We start from the raw sequence: 22,816 nt of genomic DNA on the forward strand, positions 1-22,816 counted from the left end.
TGACGTTGAGTGCCAGGTTGTTGCTGCGGCACCACTCCACTAGCTGACATACCTCACTCCTGTACGCCCTCTTGCCACCTACCTCACTCCTGTACGCCCTCTTGCCACCATCTGAGATTCTACCAACAATGGTTGTATCATCAGCAAATTTAGATGGTATTTGAGCTATGCCTAGCCACACAGTCATGTGTATATAGAGAGTAAAGCAGTGGGCTAAGCAGACACCCCTGAGGTGCACCAGTGTTGATCATCAACAAGGAGGATATATTATCACCAATCTGCACATATTGTGGTCTTCCAGTTAGGAAGTCGACAGACAGACAGACAGACATACTTTATTGATTCTGAGGGAAATTGGGTTTCGTTACAGCCGCACCAACCAAGAATCGTGAAGAAATATAGCAATATAAAACCATAAATAATTAAATAATAATAAGTTAATCATGCCAAGTGGAAATAAGTCCAGGACCAGCCTATTGGCTCAGGGTGTCTGACACTTCAAGGGAGGAGTTGTAAAGTTTGATGGCCACAGGCAGGAATGACTTCCTATGACGCTCAGTGTTACATCTCGGTGGAATGAGTCTCTGGCTGAATGTACTCCTGTGCCTAACCAGTACATTATGGAGTGGATGGGAGTCATTGTCCAAGATGGCATGCAACTTGGACAGCATCCTCTTTTCAGACACCACCGTCAGAGAGTCCAGTTCCACCCCCACAACATCACTGGCCTTACGAATGAGTTTGTTGATTCTGTTGGTGTCTACTACTCTCAGCCTGCTGCCCCAGCACACAACAGCAAACATGATAGCACCGGCCACCACAGCCTCGTAGAACATCCTCAGCATCATCCGGCAGATGTTAAAGGGCCTCAGTCTCCTCAGGAAATAGAGACAGCTCTGACCCTTCTTGTAGGCAGCCTCAGTGTCCAATTGCAGGATCCAACGAGGATCCAATTGCAGAGGGAGGTACAGAGGCCCAGGTTCTGCAACTTCTCAATCAGAATTGTGGGAATGATGGTATTAAATGCTGAGCTATATTCGATGAACAGCATCATCCTGACGTAGGTGTTTGTGTCGTGCAGGTGGTCTAAAGCCGCGTGGAGGGCCATTGAGATTGCATCTGCCGTTGACCTATTATGGCGACAGACAAATTGCAAATTGTCCAGGTCCTTGCTGAGGCAGGAGTTCAGTCGAGTCATAATCAACCTCTCAAAGCATTTCATTATTGTCGACGTAAGTGCTACCGGGCAATAGTCATTAACGCAGCTCACATAATTCTTCTTAGGTACTAGTATAATTGTTGCCTTCTTGAAGCAAGTGGGAACTTCCACCCATAGCAGTGAGAGGCTGAAAATGTCCTTGAATACTCCCGCTAATTGGTTGGCACAGGTTTTCAGAGCCTGACCAGGTACTCCATCGGGACCTTCTGCCTTGCGAGGGATCACTCTCTTTAAAGGTAGCCTAACATTGGCCTCTGAGACAGGGATCACAGGGTCATCAGGTGCAGCAGGGATCTTCACAGCTGTAGTTGTGTTCTCCCTTTTAAAGCAGGCACAGAAGGTGTTGAGCTCATCTGGTAGTGAAGCTTCGCTGCCATTCTTGCTATTAGGTTTCGTTTTGTAGGAAGTAGTGTCCTGCAAACTCTGCCAGAGTTGTCGTGCATCTGATGTCACCTCCAACTTCGTTCAAAATTGTCTCGTTGCCCTTGAAATAGTCCTCTGCAAATTATACCTGGCTTTCTGGTACAGGACTGGGTCGCCAGACTTGAATGCCACAGACCTAGTCTTCAGCAGACGACGTACCTCCTGGTTAATCCACGGCTTTTGGTTTGGGAATGTACAGTAAGTCTTTGTGGGCACATACTCATCCACACAGGTTTTAATGAAATTGGTAACAACGGCAGCATACTCATCCAGGTATGAAGACGAATCCCTGAATACAGTCCAGTCCACCGATTCAAAGCAGTCCTGTAGGCACTCCTGTGCTTCCCTTGTCCATACCTTCTTGGTCCTCACTGCTGCTGTTGCAGTCTTCAGTCTCTGCCTGTACTCAGGGAGTAGAAGTACAGCCAGGTTATCAGACTTCCCAAAGTAAGGGTGTGGAATAGCACAGTAGGCATTCCTGATGGTGGTGTAGCAATGGTCCAGTGTGTTGTTTCCTCTGGTATTAGAAGTGATCTATTGATGCTAATAGCTTAGTGATTTTTCAGACTGGCCTAGTTAAAATCTCCCAAAACGATGGTGAAGGCATCATGGTGTGCTGTTTCGTGCAGGTTGATCCCATTGCTCGGATCATCTAAATCCTGATTGACATTAGCCTGAGGTGGAATATATACTACTACCAAAATGACCCTGGAGAATTCCTGCTGTAGGTAAAAAGGACGGCACTTAACTGCTAGATATTCCAGGTCTGATGAGCAGAATTTGTGCACCAAGAAGAGTTGATCATGAGGCATACTCCTCCACCTCTGCTTTTGAGAGACTCTACAGATCTGTCTTGACGGTGTATAGTAAACCCGTCGATCATCACTGTATGATTTCACACTCTTTCTCTTTTCAACCTTGTATAGCACACTTCAACATGATGGAAGATTACAGGCAAAACAATTTCACGTCAACGTGTTAAGTTTGTTATAAAATATTTATTTTCACATTTCCATACCTTAACTGTTATTTTAAAAATGACCATGAGGAATGATTTAGCAAATTAAATATTTTAGTGATACAAGTGGAACATAATGAAAATTTCAGAATGAATCTTGATTCTGCTCCCAGCTTGGCACCATTTAGGCCTGACTACATTCATTGTAAAACCTATTAAAAATAAACAAAAACGCAATGAACCTTACCATCATCGTCATCTTCACTCTGTGTTTCAACAGAAGTGTCTGAGTGCGATGAATACTCTTCTTTCACCCATTTCTTGCGTTTTTTGGGTGGTGGTTCAGCTTTTACCTTTGCTTGTTTCACTGGCCTGGCTTTGGATTTTGCTGTTGAATTTTTCTGTGCTGCTGAGTTACTGATGCAGGTTTTATTACTAGAACCCATCTTTGACTGAGTTCTGAAAATATAAATGACAAAACAATAGATCAACCACTTCAGGAAAATGGAAGATCTGTAATCAGTTTTAACCTTTTTTGTAATTTTAAGTTTATACTGGACATACAGCACTTAGAAAATAATGGGACCTATTTTCTACTGTACTTAATGTGCAAGGGAAACATTTTTTCTAATTTAATTACAGTACTGTGCAAAACTGTAAGGTATATATATATGGGAGGGGGGGGAGAGAGAGGGGGGAGAGAGAGGGGGGAGAGAGGGGGGGGAGAGGGGGGGGGAGAGGGGGGGGAGAGGGGGGGAGAGGGGGGGAGAGGGGGGGAGAGGGGGGGGGAGAGGGGGGGAGAGAGGGGGGGAGAGAGGGGGGGAGAGAGGGGGGGGAGAGAGGGGGGGAGAGGGGGGGGAGAGGGGGGGGAGGGGGGGGAGAGGGGGGGGAGAGGGGGGGGGAGAGGGGGGGAGAGAGGGGGGGGAGAGAGGGGGGGAGAGAGGGGGGGGAGAGAGGGGGGGAGAGAGGGGGGGAGGGGGGGGAGAGAGAGGGGGGAGAGAGAGGGGGGGAGAGAGGGGGGGGAGAGAGGGGGGGAGAGAGAGGGGGGGAGAGAGAGGGGGAGAGAGAGGGGGAAAGAGGGGGGGAGAGAGAGGGGGGGAGAGAGAGGGGGGGAGAGAGAGGGGGGAGAGAGAGGGGAGAGAGAGGGGGGAGAGAGGGGGGGAGAGGGGGGGGAGAGGGGGGGGAGAGGGGGGGGAGAGGGGGGGGGAGAGGGGGGGGAGAGGGGGGGAGAGAGAGGGGGGAGAGAGAGGGGGGAGAGAGAGGGGGGAGAGAGAGGGGGGAGAGAGAGGGGGGAGAGGGGGGGGAGAGGGGGGGGAGAGGGGGGGGAGAGGGGGGGGAGAGGGGGGAGAGGGGGGAGAGGGGGGGGGAGAGGGGGGGGGAGAGGGGGGGAGAGAGGGGGGGAGAGAGGGGGGAGAGGGGGGGAGAGAGGGGGGGAGAGGGGGGGGAGAGAGAGGGGGGAGAGAGAGGGGGGGAGAGAGGGGGGGGGAGAGAGGGGGGGAGAGAGGGGGGGGGGAGAGAGGGGGGGAGAGAGAGGGGGGGAGAGAGAGGGGGGGAGAGAGAGGGGGGGGAGAGAGGGGGGGGGAGGGAGGGGGGGGGGAGAGGGGGGGGAGAGGGGGGGGAGAGGGGGGGGAGAGGGGGGAGAGGGGGGGAGAGGGGGGGAGAGGGGGGGGAGAGGGGGGGGAGAGGGGGGGAGAGAGGGGGGAGAGAGGGGGGGGAGAGAGGGGGGGAGAGGGGGGGGAGAGAGGGGGGGAGAGAGAGGGGGGGAGAGAGAGGGGGGGAGAGAGGGGGGGGAGAGAGGGGGGAGGGAAAGAGGGGGGAGAGAGAGGGGGGGAGAGAGAGGGGGGAGAGAGAGGGGGGAGAGAGAGGGGGGAGAGGGAGGGGGGGAGAGGGAGGGAGGGGGGAGAGGGAGGGGAGAGGGAGAGGGAGAGGGGAAAGGGAGAGGGAGAGAGAGCGCGCACGCTAGGGTGCCTAAGACTTTTGCACAGTACTGTAGTAATTTTATATATTGCACTGCACTGCTGCCACTAAAAGCAAATTTCATGACACATGAGAGATGATTAACTTGATTCTGATAGAGGTCTCTGTTGTGGACCGAGAATCAGAAAGGGACAGGGAGAGGGGAATCATGTTTGGGAAAGGGAAAAGGGAGCGGGAAGCACCAGGGAGACATTCTGTAATGATCAATAAACCAATTGGAATCAAATGACTTTGCCCGGTGTTTCAGGGCTGGGTGTGTCTGCACCTGCACTACCCCCATGCCCCTGCGCCCCTTTTCTACCACCTGTCCCACACACCTCCTACACCACGCCTCCCTCACCATTCCCAACATCCTTTGCTCCTGCCAGATTTACAATCTCACTCTCCGCTCCTCATGGACAAATACAGTACAGTGCATCTCTTAGGTACTGTGTGTATGTGCGCGCGTGCACCCAGGACTTTTACACAGTACTTGTATTTTCAAATGTTATGATTTTTTATTCAGAATAAGCACATAACTGTAATAGTGAATATGTAATCAACAAAACCAGTCAGAAAGTCCTGTGAGGACACATTAAAAGGGAAATTTTTAAATAGTTGGATATGATGCTATTGTATAATCCATCCATTAATTCACCTTCAAACTCTTGACAATTCTAGCTGTCATCACATAATGACCTGCACTCTTGAACTGAATCAGCAGTAAGCCAAATCCATACTCTTAATCAAGTAGTAAATTTACGAAACTAAAATCTGATACATGTTTTTATTTTGTTGGAAAGAAGGCCAATACAATTATAAACTAATCTTGAATAAAAGAAAAGATCTCACAATCTTAAATGGAATACCAATGGTAAGCAGTAAAAGTTTACATTTCAATCATTTGGAAGGTAAGATAATAGCCATCAAAGGGAAGCCAGATCTTGGTGGCATGAGCCCATCATTCAGGGTCATCACACACGCGAACTTAGCTAAAATGAATCCAAATGGGTTATTCTTGCAGTCGGAAATAATCCAGAATCCAAAAGTGAGGTCTGAGTGACCGCAGTGCAGCAGAAGTATTAACCCCGGTGTGAACGTCACTGGATAGCTTTGGAAACTTGTAGACCAGCCAGGAATTTGTAACATACAGAGCATATACCTAATGTAGTACACATCAGAACACATTATGCTGGAGCCTCACAAAAATTGAAAATCACTAATCGAGGAGCGAGACCAGCAGAAGAATTCAAAAAAAATACGGTGCTAATAATCACACAGCATATTCCACATCTAGAACATCACCTGTGTGAAACTCTGAACTGCAGTTATCTTGGCTAACACATGACAATCAGTTTACAATTTTAATTACAGAAAATTTATTAGAATTTTTGTGTCTTCAACAACAAAAGTACTGCCAAGTAAAAGTACTGTGTCCTACTGAAATATTAGGGTTATTTTGAACATTGAACTGCAAAATAATTTAGTAACGTGCTTTTAAATGACAAGCAAGTTCAAACAAAACAGAGGAAGGAAAAAATTAATGAGGTTTGTAAAAGGTTTCCTGGATCGATGTTGTAAAATTCCAGCTAACTTTTTCCTCAGCAAAAGTGAATTCATTCTCTTGCAATGTAAATGCTAATATTCAACTGGTCATTAAGAAATTCCATGTGGTTCCAATAAAATATGAACAACTAAAACTAGCTGAAAAGCAATATTTCCAACAGCAAAATAGACAAAATCAAAATATTTTCCATACCTTAAAGTTTGCAATGGTTTATTTCTGGGCTTTTTGGAACAAACTCGTACATAATCCTTTTTGTTTACATTTTCGGATGAATTTCACATACACCCGTTTGTATTTGGTTTTTGCATCCCCAAAGTATCCAAGGTACTAAAGAAATTTTAAAAATTGTAACAGTTGCCAGAATCTTTAGTACGTACATGGATCTGTCAAAATATTTTGCAAAGTTTTCATTCCACTTTCTTGTAAATAAAATACAAGAACACTTACTTATTTTCTTCTGTTGAAAACCACCTTGGCTCATGTTTTACAAACATGATAAATACCAAACATTTAAAAGATTTATAATTAATAAGCATCTCAGACACCTTGTCACAGGAAAACAAAAACCATTAATGATAACAGTTATACATTGTTATAAAAACATAAGACTATTTCCTAAATGGAGAGAAAATTCAAAAATCCGAAGTGCAAAGGGACGTGAGTACTCATGCAGGATTCCTTAAAGGTTAATTTGCAGGTTGAGTTGGTGATGAGGAAGACAAATGTAATGTTAGCATTCATTACAAGAGGACTAGAACATAAAAGCAAGGATATAATATTGAGGCTTTTTTATAATTAAGGTATTGTGAACTGTTTTGGGCCCCTTATCGAAGAAAGGATGTGCTGTCATTGTAAAAGGTTCAGAAGAGGTTCATGAGAATGATTCTGGAATTAAAGGATTACCATATGAGATCTGATTGATGGCTCTAGGCCTGTCTTCACTGGGATTCCGAAGAACAGGTGGGGGTGAATCTCACTGAAATCCATCGACACAGTGGATGTGGAGAGGATGTTTCTTATGGCAGGGTGTGTCAAGGACCAGAGGGCACAGCTTCAGAATAGAGGGACATCAAGCCAGCGATTTAGAACAGAGATGAGATGGAATTTCTCTTGCCAGAGAGTGGTGAATCTGTGGAATTTGTTACCACAGGCAGCTGTGGAGGCCAAGTCATTGAGTACACATAAGGCAGAAGTTGATAGATACTTGATTAGTCAGGGCTTGAAGGGATATGGGGAGATTGAAGCCGAGAGGAAAATGGATCAGCCATGATGAAATGGCGGCACAGATTCAATGGGCCAAATGGCCTAATTCTGCTCCTATATCTTATGGTCTTCTGGTTATGGAGGCATACTGTGTAGAAATTGTCCCTTTGTCACGCCAATTCTATGTTCACCATGTTTCACTCTATATAGACCCATTTTCCAGTATTTGCCTTGGTGAGTCAATTACTCATCTCAATAGCATTATAAAAGTTGTGAAAAACTCTGCCTCCAACTCTGAGGCAATGCATTCCAGATTCTTACCACCAGAAGGGCGAAACAAAATTTCCTCACAGCCCCTCTAGACCTCTTATCCCGCAAATCTTTGATCTATGTTTTTCCTATTGTTTATTAACCAGAACAAAATACAATACTCTAACAGTGGCCTAACTTGTGTTTTATACAGCAGTGTAACTTCCCTGCTCTGATATTCAATGTTCTGGCTCATAAAGGTAAGCATCAAGTAAGCCTTCTTAAACACCTTAGCCCCTGATGTGATTATCTTCAATATTACAAGAACTTGCACACAAACATCCCTCTGAGTTCTTCAAGCATCCCTCCAGATTTCCAGCGTCTGCAGAATCTCGTTTATGATTTGCTCCTCTACTGCGAAGACACTTTGAGGTATGCCTACCCTGACAAAAGTTTAAATCTTTTTTATTTATTGAGATACAGCATGAAATAGGCCCTTCCAGCTGCACTGCCCAGCATCCCGATTTTAGCCCTGGCCGAATCACGGGAGAATTTATAATGACCAATTAACCTACCAACCGGGTCACCTTTGGACTGTGGGAGGAAACCCAGGTGATCATAGGGAGAAAGTACAAACCCCTTACAGGCAGCGAAGGGAACTGACCCTGGGTCGCTGGTACCGTACAGTGTCGTGCTAACCACTACGCTACCTTGCCACCCTTTTCAACAGGACTTTAGTGAGACCCTCTCTCCTTGCTCCTCCTTTGTGATCTCTACATCTTCGACCATGTGCTCCCTCAGCCTCACTCACCTATCACTTTTCCCTCCACTCCACCCCCCCCCACCTTATTCTGGTTTCTTACCCCTTCCTTTCCACTCTTTATGAAGGGTCTCAGCCCACAACAAATCTTTTATTCCTTTCCATGTATGCTGCCTAACCTGATAAGTTCCTCCAGCAGTCTTTGTATGCACGTCTTTCCCTTACTAGTACTCCCAAAAAGCTACAACTAGTCACAATTAAATTCAATATGCCAATATGCTGTCCATCTAACAAACTCATCAACATCATGCCTAAGCCTATCCTCTGCAAAATAAATATCAGCAATTTTCACGCCATCTATGAATTTATTAAATCACACTTCCGGTACTCTCATCCAAACTGTTGAACGTACATAACTAATAACAAGGGTCCTAGTCTCAACTTTTGTGGTACACCATAAGCTTCCAATCATCCTCTGCCTCCTATTACCAAACTAGCTTTGGTCTAAAATGTTTGAGGCCATGGAATCCAGGACAAGCTGGTAAATTTGATCCAGTGGCCCAAGTGGGACTTAATTTAAAAAAAACTTTCCATATAAGGATGGCAGACCCCTTTCCTCCAAAGACTTTATTGAACATGATGGATTTTGATGACCATCTGATAGTTTCAATGTTGCTGCAACTGACACTAGCATTTTTTGAAGCAAAAACTTATTTTTAATTACCGTAGATGTCAGATTATAAGCCGCTACTTTTTTCCCACATTTTGAACAGCTTTGAACACTGCGGCCTTTACTACGGTGCGGCTAATGCATGATTTTTTTTCATGCCGCCAAAAACATTTTGCCTCGTAACAGTAGACCAATAAAATTGATGAGTAGTTCACAGAGGTCCAATGAAATTGTACGATAAATCAAGCGCACTTTCACAATTAAATTATTGTAAATCAGTCATTTGTACTCACCCTCATCAACATGGAAAACACTCGAAGAAAAGCATTGTGCTGCCTTTATGGCAGTTATTTAGTTTATAATATTTTCGCTTAGTAATTCATTTGTTAGTATTTTCTAGTTAAAGTTAGAAGTGTTTTAACTATATTTGTTTTCTGTACTACATCCCGGGATGCTATGACGTCACATCCGATTTCGCCGCGTCTTGTGGGAAATACCGGTTTGCGATAAACAGGAAGGTGGGGGGGAGCACATTAGCCGAGCGAAAACGCTGCTTTTAAGTTAAAGGCGATCAATAACTTTTCCTGGTAGGCTGCAGTATATATATTTTTTACTAGTCGTTAGGAGATATTGGAATGTTGTTCAGTAAAAAAGTATACACAACGTAATTTGTGTGTTACCGATACGTATGTATATTTAAAAGTAGCCGCGTTACAGGCACGGTTCGAAAAAAAGCATTTGCAATATGTATTTGTTTATGTTACCATATGGATTTAATTAAAAGTTAAAAAATCCTCACGTGTAATATCTTTCTGTGTAAATATCTCATATTACAACGTGGGACACCAGCGGCTTTTAATCAGGTGCGCTCTGTAGTGCGAAATCTACGGTAACTACATGAACTTAAAAACTTTCAGCTGCCATGGTGGGATTTGATCTATCTTTCAGATCATCAATCGAGGATTCTGGTAACTTGCCAGTAACTTAACTACTAGACCAGCATTGTTTTGTGCACAATTCCAAAACAATCTCCTTTAGACCTGTAAGGTACAACATATGAGGAGCATTGGATGGCTCTGGACCTGTACTCACTGGACTTTAGAAGAATGGTAGTGTTGGGGGGGGGGGGGGGGGGGGGGGGAATCTCTCTGAATTCTATCCAGTGTTGAAAAGTTTAGATAGAGTGGACATGAAGAGGATGTTTCCCATAATAGGGGAGTCTAGGACCTCAGAATAGGATATCCTTTTAGTACAGCAGGTGATGAATCTGTGGAATTCATTGTCACAGATACTTAGGTGTCCAAGGAAAGTGATAGGTTCTTAATAAGTAAGGACATCAAAGGTCATGGTAGAAGGAGAAAGAATGGGGTTGAAGGGGAAAATAAAGCAGCCATGATGGAGTGGTAAAGCAGACTCAATGGGCTGAAAAACCTAATTGTGCTCCTATGCCTTATGGTATCCAAGCATTGTATACACTTTTATACATTAACAAAGTTTACTCACGCTGTTCGTTGCAGAGAACTGTCTCCGTCCATCCTTTACTTCAGGCATAAATTTCTGTAACAAAGCTTTCTGTACCTTCCATATAGCAGGAGGTTCTCTACCTGTGCTTAAGGCCATCTATAAATAAATAATTTAGTGTTAAAAAGCAAAAAAAACCAGTAACTTCCATTTTGATGCAGAATCATTTTCAACTCTGTAACAGAGTTTCAGAATTCAAATTGTTTATGCTTGAAATATTAATTTATAACTAAATTAATTTGACTGGTATTGAGATTTTGAATGCCAACTCATAATGTTGATATTGATTTTGGGTGGTGGGGTGAGATTGAAAGGAGAGAAAATCTTCACTTTTGAAGTAAAATGAGAAATTTGAAATACCAAAGCATTTATAGATCTAGTCAAGAAATACAATGATGCTTTATTCAGATACTCCTATATACTTATGCTATTTAACAGCACTAAGTAGCCCTAAGCTTTATTTAAAAGTAAATTAATAAAATCCCTGAATTGTTAGTGCCTCTGAGAAATTGCACAACTTTAATCTAAGCAACACTGTGGCCGAAGGACCTGTACTTTGCTGTAATGTTCCATCTTCTATGTTAAAATTTCCTGTAAAATTCAATCTAGATTAGTGTAATCAGATTACACAGAGCATCATGCAACACAATAACAGTTTCCACCAACTCTGACACATGGTTTGTGGCCAAACTTTCAAAATTATTCTGAGAGAAAATAATGAAATAAAGCTACACTCTTACTTGTTTAAATAAAATGATTTTTAAATTGTCACATTTATTGCCTTTCAGATTCTGATACAGACAATATCAGGAATAACACCAATCTTAGCATATTCAAAAATAACAACTGCAAACTATTTAAATAAAAATGCATATAGCTATATTTGATAATTTTCCTTAAAATTGTTTAGAAGTTTGGTCAAAACAGTAAACACATTTGAAGTACCATAGTAAATGAAGTGGTTTTATATGCAGTATAAAAACAGGCTCCGGCCCAAAACGTCATCACTACGTCCTCCCATAGATGCTGTCTGGCCTGCTGAGTTCTGCCAGAATTTTGTGTTTTTATCTATGGTTTCTTTTTTTTTTAAACTTATTCCTTCCTCACCCTCCCAAAAACCTTTTCATGCAAAATAATAATTTTCAAGAATATACATTGATACATGTAGGAGTTCTAAGAGAAGTGCAACTGTATTAAACCCCTGCTTGCTGTATCTCTACAACAATACTATCCATTCTCTATTATACCAAAAACTGATGAATGGAATTGACTTCATGTTTGATTTTTGAAATTTACCACAGCCATAATAGAACATGGAACCAACTGAGTTTAACCATGTTTTTTAGTTTTGTGTATCACTAAGAAATCAAAATGAAAAGGAAATTTATCTTAAGTCTGGTAAAAAGTAAGCAGATTGAACAGATTGATTGTAAAGCAAGTGCAATTTCTTAACAAATAGTTGTACTATACTCATATTAGTTCAATATGATAAAGATGACTTAATTACCAATTCCATTCTGCAAGTCTGACTTGCAATGTAATTTGTCCTGTTAAATATCATATGTTAGTTTTATTTGCTTATATAAAACTATTTTTAAATTATTACTTTTATAGTTTTTCAGATCCTGCTATAGGTGATAACAGGAATAACACCAACTGTACACATTAAAAGATAGCAATTTTAATAACTATTTAAAATAAAAAAATGGATCTAGCGCCTCCTCAGCAACACACACAAAATGCTGGAGGAACTCAGCAGGCCAGACAGCAACTATGGAAAAGAGTACAGTTGACATTTTGGGCAAAGACCCTTCGGCAGGACTGGTGAAAGAAAACTGAGGAGTAGATTTAAAAGGTGGGAGAGGGGAGAAGGAAATACAAGGTGCTAGGTGAAACCTGAAGGGGGAGGGGTGATGTACAAAGCTGGGAAGCTGATTGATGAGAGAGATACAGGACTGGAGAAGGGGGAGTCTGATTGAAGAGAACAGAAAGCCATGGAAGAAAGAAAACAGGAGAGGAGTACCAGAGGGAGATGATAGGCAAGTAAGGTGATAAGGTGAGAGAGGGAAAAGGGGATAGAGAATGGTGGACAGAAGGGTGTATTACCAGAAGTTTGGGAAATCGATGCCCATGCCATCAGGTTGGAGGCTACCCAGAAAGAATACAAGGTGTTGTTCCTCCAACCTGAGTGTGGCCTCCTCACAACAGTGGAGGAAGCCATGGGTAGACATTTCAGAATGGGAATGGGAAGTGGAATTAAAATGGGTGGCACTGGAAGATCCCGCTTTTTCTGGTGGATGGAGCTCGACAAAATGTCACCCAATCTACGTTGACTCCTCTTTCTCCCGGCCTATATCTCTTTAACTAATCAACTTCACAGCTCTTTACTTTGTCCCTCCCCATTCAGGTTTCACCTATCACTTTGTGTTTCTCTCTCTCCTCCCCCCAACTATCTACTCCTCAGCTTTCTTTCTCCAGTCCTGCTGAAAGGTCTTGGCCTGAATCGTCGACTATGTTCTTTTCCATAGATGCTGCCTGGCCTGCTGAGTTCCTCCAGCATTCTGTATGTGTGTGTTGCTTGGATTTCCAGCATCTGCAGATTTTCCTCTTGTTTGTGATTGGATTACTAGCCTCTCCTCAGTCCATTCTTATTCTGCAATAACCAAAATTTGGAATTTTCAACAAAATATGCACATACCAACAATTCATTCAAAACATTTATGTACTAATTTTTAAATTATTATGATGTTGGAACAATCTAATGATAGGCCATAAAATGTTAACCACTTTTCTATCCATAGATGCTGCCAATACCTCTGAGTACTTCCAGTATTTTCTGACTTTTTTTTTTAAACTCGTGATTTCCAGCACCCAAATTTTCTTGATTTTCAGTCTTTGGAAACATTTCAGCTTGAGACCGTTCACTTAAGACTGATGAAGGCTGTTGACCTTGAACTTCAACTATTTCTCTCCATGGATGCTGCCTGTGATCCCATAGCACTTTGCTGGTTGCTCCAGATTCCAACGGTTGCAGTTTCTTGTCTCTCTGGCTATTACAAAGAATGCTGACCTACTCTACATCTTTATGGTCTCAAATGAATGAAGGAGATCCAAGAGATCTAAGTTTTTAAATAGGTCTTGGAGAACACGAGTAAATTTGACTTTGTAAAAAATATTATTCAAAAACACTTATGATCAACCTGCACATTAAAATTTATCCCCTTCAATTCAAATTTGATGGAAAACATTAAAAACATGACACTACCTTCAGAGCTTTAATGTCTTCTATCTTTACAACAAATTCATCACGCTCCCTGTACATGCCTTCCCCTCCACTTTCTATATCCTCTTCATCTGTTGAGCCTTCCACAGCAATTAGTTCTTGTTTTTCAGCCCGCTCCGAAGGATTCAAATCATCTTGTTCATTTTCCTTGGGAGGTTCTGGAGCTTCAGCTGGCTCCTGCGCATCCTCTTTTGAAGGAGGTGGTGGTGGAAGAGGAGGAGGTGGTGGTGGTGAAGGATTTGCGACTTTTTCCTGCTGTACAACACCTGAAACAAAAGTATTGGAACCCTTCTCTCCATTAGTGGACTCTACTGGAGAGAAATAAATACAGAATAAGGAAGAATAAAAGTTATCACAAATACACATATTGTTTTGAAGAATATGAATATTTTGATGTTCAATTATTAAACACGTTATCATATATTATCATAATAAACATGTGATTACTTTAAACAGTAGAAACCCACAATGTGTCAGGTGAACACGAGGAAATCTGCAGATGCTGGAAATTCAAACAATACACACAAAATGTTGGTAGAACACAGCAGCCAGGCAGCATCTATAAGGAGAAGCACTGTCGGTGCTTTGGGCCGAGACCCTTCGTCAGGACTAACTGAAAGGAGAGATACTAAGAGATTTGAAAGTAGTGGGGGGGGGGGGGGGAGGGGGAAATGTGAAATGATAGAAGACTGGAGGGGGTGGGATGAAGCTAAGAGTTGGAAAGGTGATTGGCAAAAGTGATACAGAGCTGGAGAAGGGAAAGGATCATGGGATGGGAGGCCTCGGGAGAAAGAAAGGGGGAGGGGGAAGAACCAGAGGGAGATGGAGAACAGGCAGGGTGATGGGCAGAGAGAGAGAAAAACAAACAACTAAATATGTCAGGGATGGGGTAAGAGGGGAGGAGGGGCATTAACAGAAGTTAGAGAAGTCAATGTTCATGCCATCAGAATGGATACCAGTGGCCACACATTTTAATTCCACGTCCCATTCCCATTCTGATATGTCTATCCATGGCCTCCTCTACTGTCAAGATGAATCCACACTCAGGTTGGAGGAACAACACCTTATATACCGGCTGGGTAGCCTCCAACCTGATGGCATGAACATTGACTTCTCTAACTTCCGTTAATGCCCCTCCTCCCCTTCTTACCCCATCCCTGACATATTTAGTTGTTTGTTTTTTCTCTCTCTCTCTCTCTCTCTCTCTCTGCCCATCACTCTGCCTGTTCTCCATCTCCCTCTGGTGCTTCCCCCCTTTCTTTGTCCCGAGGCCTCCCATCCCATGATCCTTTCCCTTCTCCAGCTCTGTGTCACTTTCGCCAATCACCTTTCCAGCTCTTAACTTCATCCCACCACCTCTGGTCTTCTCCTATCATTTCGCATTTCCCCCTCCCCCCACTATTTCAAGTCTCTTAGTATCTCTCCTTTCAGTTAGTCCTGACAAAGGGTCTCGGCCCGAAACATCGACAGTGCTTCTTATAGATGCTGCCTGGCCTGATGTGTTCCACCAGCATTTTGTGTGTGTTGATGTGTCAGGTGAATGCAATTAAAAATAACACAACAATTGAGAGAGGAGTGAAATTCTGCCTTCAAAAGTACAATCGAGAAATTTCTTTCCATCCACACAATCCCAAATATATACATTTACTTAGCTTGAAACTTGCCACTCCAGTTCTCATGAAAGGTCCTTAACACAGACCATTGATTCTATTCTTCTTCTCACTGATGGTAATCGACCTGCTGCATGTTTCCAGCATTTTCTATCTTTGTTTTGAATGTCCAGCATCAGCTCTTTGCTCAAATATGTATTAAAGAAATCCTGACATAGGTATTTTCATCAAAAATGTTGAATAAATTTCAGATCAGAGCATAGGAAACAGAAGCCAAGATCACTCTGCCATTCAATAAGATTGTGCCGGTTCTTGTCTGCATTCATTTTGCCACTTAATCTCCCCATAATTCACTTAGGCTACGTCCACACTACACCGGATAAATCCGTAACTGGAGCTTTTCAGAAACGCTTTCCAGGGTGTGTAATTTTGAAAACGCCACTTGGGCAGATCAGTGTGGACGGGGTAACTGCAGAAATCTAAAAACGATGTCAGACGGCAGTGCGCCATTTCACTGTTTTCTTGAACGCAACCTAACAATTTCAGAACAGACAGCAACAAGACTGAAGCCAGAGAGTTAGAAATGTACTCACCAAATGCTTTGACCCATAACTTACTGAATAAGTATACTCACTCTGCCCTGTTTTCTGTCCTTGCTTGTATGAAGGTGGTTTACCAATTTATGCAAGTACTTCTCTGACAATAGATGTGTAACAGCCTAATGTAACATTGTATGGAAATACAAGATAATACTGATGCAGACATGTCTTACACATTTAACAAGGTGTTTTATTAATGCAACAGAGTTAGTCTTTTTCTCAATGTTCGTCGTCAGTCAGGTCACACTGTTCATGAACTCCCTGTTGGTTGCCTCCATACGCTTCAGTATGTTTTTTTTAAACTTTAAGTCCTCCTGCGCGAGAGCCAACAGCTGTCCGACATTTAAGTTTTTCTAGTCTGTAACTGAACAAACATGCACCATCTTTCACGGTGAGTTTCGACACCAAACATGTCGCTTGTTTTCTGTAGATGAGTCCTGCGCATGCGCAGTAGAAGGAGATTTGCTGAAATATCCGTTTCAATGTGGACAGAGATATTTTTAAAAACGCATAGTGCGAACGCCTATTGTTTTTACGCGAAACCAGCATTTCCAAAATTATCCAATCTAGTGTGGATGTAGCCTTAGTATTCAAATGTTAAAGTGATCTCAGATTTGCATATGCATCCAAAGGCCTCTGGGATAAAGAATGCTAGAAATTTACTACTCTTTGCTTAGTTAACTTTCCTAATCCAAATCAGAAATGATTATTTTGACATATTGACAGCATCTCTCCAAATAACTTCTTTTTACAGATTTAAAGCACGTATTCTATTCATTTAGATACTTATTTAAAGATATGACGTGGTAACCAGCCCAACAGGCCTGTGCTGTTCCAATTACACTCGTGTGACCAATTAACCTCCTAACCATACATCTTTGGAATATGTGAGGAAACCAGAACACCTGGAAAAACCCCACACAATCACAGGGACAGCATACAAACTCCTTGCAGACAACAGCAGGAATTGAACCTGGGTTGCTGGCTTTGAAACAGTGTTATGCTAACTGCTAGGCTACCATGCCACCCATGGATATTTCCATCCAAATAGCATGGCAGCAGCTACAAGATAATGGGATACATATGAATTACAATACTAAGTTTCACACCTGACAATGACCATATTTTCTGCAACAATATTTTTACCAATAGATAAAAAAAATTGGGATACAATTAGTAATTTTAAGTACATAAGGAGCCTTACCTATTTTTATGCATTTTTCCTTTTTATTGGGATCATCCAAAGCAGAAAGTGCAGAGGAAATGCTCTTCTGAAGATCATGGTTCTTCCCAACAGAATCTTCCTCATCAGAAGAAAATGCAGCTAACGTTTCCAAGTTTTTCTTCAGGTCATCATCTAATCTTCTGCAAGGGCTAGCAGGTCCACTTTCAGTAGAAAATAAGGCTGCTGGCACTGACTGGCTAGTTGAAACGGGTGGAATCACAGGAGTTTGAATGGTATTGGTGGATGGACGTCTACTGCGATGTGCCGTACGTACAGAAGGTGCTGGAAATTGTTGCTTAGGTCCTGATTTAAGAAAGTCTAAAAAGGATGCAATAAAACCACTTTTAACTTCAGGTTGTTTTTCCTCAACTTCCCTAATTTTTTGATTTATCCTTTCTTGCTGATGATAATTTTCATAATAACTGTCATTGGATGTATGAGGTGAGTTTGGATCTTTGGAATTCGGGCGTTTACTCTGGCCACCTCGTTTTACTGGCTTCTGACCACTAATGTCATCCTCCACAGTTTCTTTAGGTTGGGCTTTTACTCTTCGTTTCTTCTGATTAGCGTCAAGTGACAAATCAGCATTTCCTTCTTCTTCAGGAACACTGTGAGACCACCCATCTGCTTGTCCTCCCATTTTTAACTTGGGCTTCACTGGCCTCTTTAATTTTCTTTTGATGCTAGATCCTGGCGTAACCTCATCACCCAGATTGTAATCAATGTCAGACACAGCACTCTCGTCAGTGTTACTTCTACCACTTGGAATGAAGTCAGGATCCTTTGTATTGTTTATGGCACCATCATCAGGAATGTCATCATTATCCTCCTCTTCAGATTCTGGATTAGCACTTAGCTGCTTTTTAAAGCCCTCAATACTGTGGTCATTGGTATCTTGGATAGAGTTCAAATTTGATGTATTTAAACTGGGCTGTATTTGCTGATCTGTTCCAAGCGTTTGCTGTTCAAGGCTTGAAGCTTTAGACTGAGTGGTATTATCTAAAGGTACGGCCTCAAGATCCAAATTAATCTGACTATTACTTAATGCCAGATTATGCATATTTTGTTGATCTGAAAGCAAAGCCTGTGTGGTATGGAAGTTTGGCGTAACATGCCTTACAGCTACTGTTTGAAATGTAGACTTCGAACCATCGGCGCATTCAACTGACTGAATACTGGATTCACTGCAAGCAGATTTGACAAACTCTTGTGAAGTAACTCCACACTGCTCATTGGCAGAAAACACATCTTCAACGCCAGAAAAGAGGTTTCTATCAACGCCAAGCAACATTGATTCTGTAAAACAGACTGAACTAAGGCCAACAAACTGAGACTTTGAATCATGTCTCTCTGGCTGATCAAAGTGATCTTTTCCTGTTATCTGTAGTGGTTTAGAAGATTCAGTGCCATCCAACTTCACTGCCTCAGAATTCTGCTGCAGAAGCTGTTGAGGTTGCGTTGCATTGGCTTGGGCAATATGCCGCTCAAGTTGAAGAAACTGAGACTGATGATGGGTCACCTGAGTCTGAGTCTGCATTTGCTGTGGCTGTGACGATGCTTGAGATTGACTTAATCCCGATGGTAGCAACTGAGCTTGGAGTCCTATTGGCTGCTGCAGCAATGACAGTGACATTTCACGGGATGCACCCAGAAGTAACCGTGCACCAGAAAGCTGCAATCGTGGAACCTGATTTACAGAATGAGTTTGCAGTTGTTGTGGTGTGTTAATAACTTGTGTGATGCGAGCTTGTGGTCTAGTCTCTGGTGCCTTCTGTAAAAGAGAATGAGGCTGCTTCATTTCTTCAGCAGCCATGATTATATGTGATGGCTGTGAAGAATCTGCAACATTTTTCATCTCGTGTGTGCTGATATTGTTGTTACTACCAATTGATTGACCATGAGTTACCATTTCTACAGGTCGTGTCACATTAAACTGCTTTACATGCTCATGTTTTCTTTCATCTGGTTTTGACACTTGAAGTGTGAGACCTACGATCTGTTCCTCTAAGCGAGAATTACTCCTGATGACACTCTGAGATAGATATCGGTCATCTGCTTTTGAGGCAGTGTAAACTGCACTTTCATCATTAATTCCACTTTCACTTAAACCTGAAGTGGATGCAGCAAGGGAGGGCTGCTGCTGTAGCAAATTCTGAATTGGAAAACCCTCAGCTTCCTTAGAAGGAGCATACAAATCAGAATCAGATTTCCTTTTTATGTAAGACTGCTTTCTGTCTGTAGATGATTGAGTGTTTTGCATGGTGTGTGAATGAGACGTTGAAGTGAAAGTTGGCGAATGAACTCCGGATAGAAACTTTTGAGACTGGGGTGAAGAAACACTTTGTGACTGACTGGTTGGTGACGAATGCATAGACATAAAGTTCTGAGTAGGACTGGATGCAGATAAATTCTGTGCACGAGTAGATGAAGAAAATGGCAATGACTGTGTATGGGATGTCAAAGTGATAGATTGTCCAGAGGCGTAACTTGGTGAGAGACTAACAATTGACAACCCCTGTGTCTGTGCTGAGTAGCTGTTTTGTGACTGACTCACAGCAGGCAATCCCTGAGAGTGACCAGAAGTATAGCTTTGCGTCTGGTTACCAGAAGACAAATTCTGTGATTGACCAGAGTAGCTGTCAGTGTGACTAGCTGAAGGCAATACCTGTGATTGATCTGAAGAGTAGCTAAGAGTTTGACTAACAGGTGTCAAGTTCTGCGATTGACCAGAATAAGAAGCTGGTGATTTGCTTAGTGTAGTGAGCTTCTCAGGCTGACTGGAGGAATACACTTCTGAGTGACTAACAGTTGACATATTCTGAGATTGTGTTGAAACATAGTTCTGTGACTGACTATTTGACATTGCCAAGTCAGATGCCTGCTCTGAAGAGTACACTTGAGATTGGCTTGCTATTACAGAACTTGGTTTTTGCGTTGCCGTGGAGTAAGTGTGTGTTTGTACAGTCACCGTTACACTTTGGGATTTGGCAGTTTTTGTAGAACGTTGAGCTGACCTTGAACAGTTCTTAGGCTTTGAGGAATAATCAGGAGATTGAACAGTGGACGAATAACTCTGTGACTCCTCAACTGTTACTGGCGAATTCTTTCGTTGTGTTCCACCATTGCTCACCTGAGACTGTTCTCCCAGAGGGCTACATGCTAAACCTGTATGTCTTGATGTTTCCTGAAAATCAACTCCACTCCCACTGGCAAGATAGTTTTGCAAGGAATGGTGAGAACTTGGTAACTGCGCCTGCACTGAGTGTGAGCTGGAAGGCCGCTGGTGATGCTTAATAACACTACATTCTCTTTGAAGTGCCCTTTCAATAGAGGCAGTTGAACTAGAAAAAACTGATGTGGCGTATGGCTGAGATGCTTGCTGAGCTGGTCCAAGTGCTGAAGGCAACAAGCTAAATTGTGGTTGCAAGAGATGAGGAGCAGATTCTTGAGCTGAACGATATGTTGAAGACTGGGGTATGCTCGTACTTAAAACAGTACTACCAATCCTGTCAAATGTCAATGGGGGAGGAACAGCAGTCTGAGAAGACTTCATCTGAAGCAAAGGATCATGTGAAGAAAGAAGCCCGTTTGTTGTAGGATTGAAAGCTGCATCTTGAAGCGTCAGAGACTGTGTACCAGTAAATCCGCGAGTGCTAAAGGAAGAAGGATGCTGATAAGCTGCAAGAGCTGATGGCGGGAATGTTCCTGAAGCTTGCAGTGCTCCAGTGACAAACAGTTCTGTAGGCGTAGAAGAGTGCATACCTAGAAAATTTAATTTAGGAAACAACAATGATAGAGCATAAGTCAAATGCACATTAAAAAACATATTGATTTGCACAGTCTTCTAAAATTCTCCATTAAAAAAAAACAGAAATTTATATGAAGTTGTTTTATGCTGAGGTTCACCAGATATGGGCATAGAAGAGTGCATACCCAGAAAATTTCAAATCACTTTCAAATAAGTTATTCAGCTGAATAGATTCAGATAAACATTATCTCACAGACTAATTATGTTTTCAGTTGTCAGGAAACCTTAAAAAAGATGTCAGAAATAGCTTCATTGTTGTACTCAATCCCCAGTTTAAAGAAAAAAACAATCTTGTTTACCATACAGCCTCCTGCTTCACATGTACCAACTGAATTTCAAAGCTTTCTTTCCAATTTTCCATAATATGCAACAACTTTGCAAAGAAACTCAAAAACAAGAGGTACTGAAAGATGTCCATAGAATAGTTCTTTAGTCTGTTTACTAATATCACTGACCAAAGAAGCAGATCAATATCAAATACACAAGTGCATATACAAGCAAAAGTACTTGCATTTCCAGCTGAAAGACCCAAGGGTACTCAAGTCACCTGGATCAGATGAACTGAACCCTAGGGTTCTGAAAGAGGCAGTGATAGAGATTGTGGAGGCATTAGTAATGGTCTTTCAAAAGTCATTGGACTCTAGCATGGTGTCAGAAGACTGGAAACTATTCACTCCACATTTCAAGAAAGGAGAAAGGCAGCAGAAAGGAAATTATAGACCAGTTAGCCTGACCTCAGTGGTTGGAAATACATTGGAGTCAACTGTTAACGATGAGGTTATGGATTACTTGGCGACACAGGGCAAAGTCAGCATGGCTTCCTTAAGGGGAAATCTTACCTGACAAACCTGTTGGAATTCTCTGAGGAGATTACAAGTAGAATAGCAAAAAGGGATGCAGTGGATATTGTACATTTGGACTTTCAGAAGGCCACACATGAGGCTGCTAACCAAGTTAAGAGACCATGGTACTACAGGAAAGCTACTGGCATGGATAGAGCATTGGCAGATGAGTAGGAGGTAGTGAGTGAGAATAAAACGATCCTTTTCTGGTTGGCTGCTAGTGACTACGGGTGTTAGTGTTGGGACTGCTTCGTTTTATGCTATATGGATGATGGAGTAGAGGGCTTTGTTGCCAAGTTTGCAGATGATACGAAGATTGGTGGAGGGGCAGGTAGTGTTGAGGAAATGGGTCAGCTGCAGAGGACTTAGACAGATTAGGAGAATGGGCAAGAAAGTGGCAAATGAAATACAACGCTGGAGAATACATGGTCATATACTTTGGTAATAGAAATAAATGTGAAGACTATTTTTTAAAATGGGGAGAAAATCCAAAAATCTGAGATGCAAAGGGACTTGGGAGTCCTTGTGCAGAACACCCTAAAGGTTAACTTGCAGGCTGAGTCAGTGGTGAGGAAGCCAAATGCAATGTTAGCATTCATTTTAAAAGTTCTAGAATACAAAAGCAGGGATGTAATGCTGAAGTTTTATAAGGTGCTGGTGAGTATTGTGAACAGTTTTGGGTTCCTCATCTAAGAAAAGATGTGCTGGCATTGGAGAGGGTTCAGAGGAGGTTCACAAGGATGATTCCGGGAAGGAAAGGGTTATCATACTAGGAACATTTGATAGCTCAGGTCTGTACTCACTGGAATTTAGAACAATAAAGGGGAATTTCATAAGGGGGAATGTTGAAAGGCTTAGACAGAGTAGATATGGAAAGGAAGTTTCCCATGGTGGGGGAGTCTGGGACAAGAGGGCACAGCCTC

General features: G+C 42.5%; 1 protein-coding gene across 1 annotated transcript in view; it reads right to left on the reverse strand.

The window, feature by feature from the left end:
• Window positions 1-22,816, reverse strand: part of qser1 (glutamine and serine rich 1) — a 155,084-nt gene that overhangs the window by 26,372 nt on the left and 105,896 nt on the right. The window contains 6 exon segments of the mRNA XM_073049828.1: window positions 2,848-3,059; window positions 6,316-6,389; window positions 6,391-6,450; window positions 10,509-10,625; window positions 13,792-14,120; window positions 17,223-21,005. Coding sequence (XP_072905929.1) covers window positions 2,848-3,059; window positions 6,316-6,389; window positions 6,391-6,450; window positions 10,509-10,625; window positions 13,792-14,120; window positions 17,223-21,005 — 4,575 coding nt within the window.

This window comes from Hemitrygon akajei, chromosome 6, assembly GCF_048418815.1.
Source record: "Hemitrygon akajei chromosome 6, sHemAka1.3, whole genome shotgun sequence".
Classification (NCBI taxonomy): domain Eukaryota; kingdom Metazoa; phylum Chordata; class Chondrichthyes; order Myliobatiformes; family Dasyatidae; genus Hemitrygon; species Hemitrygon akajei.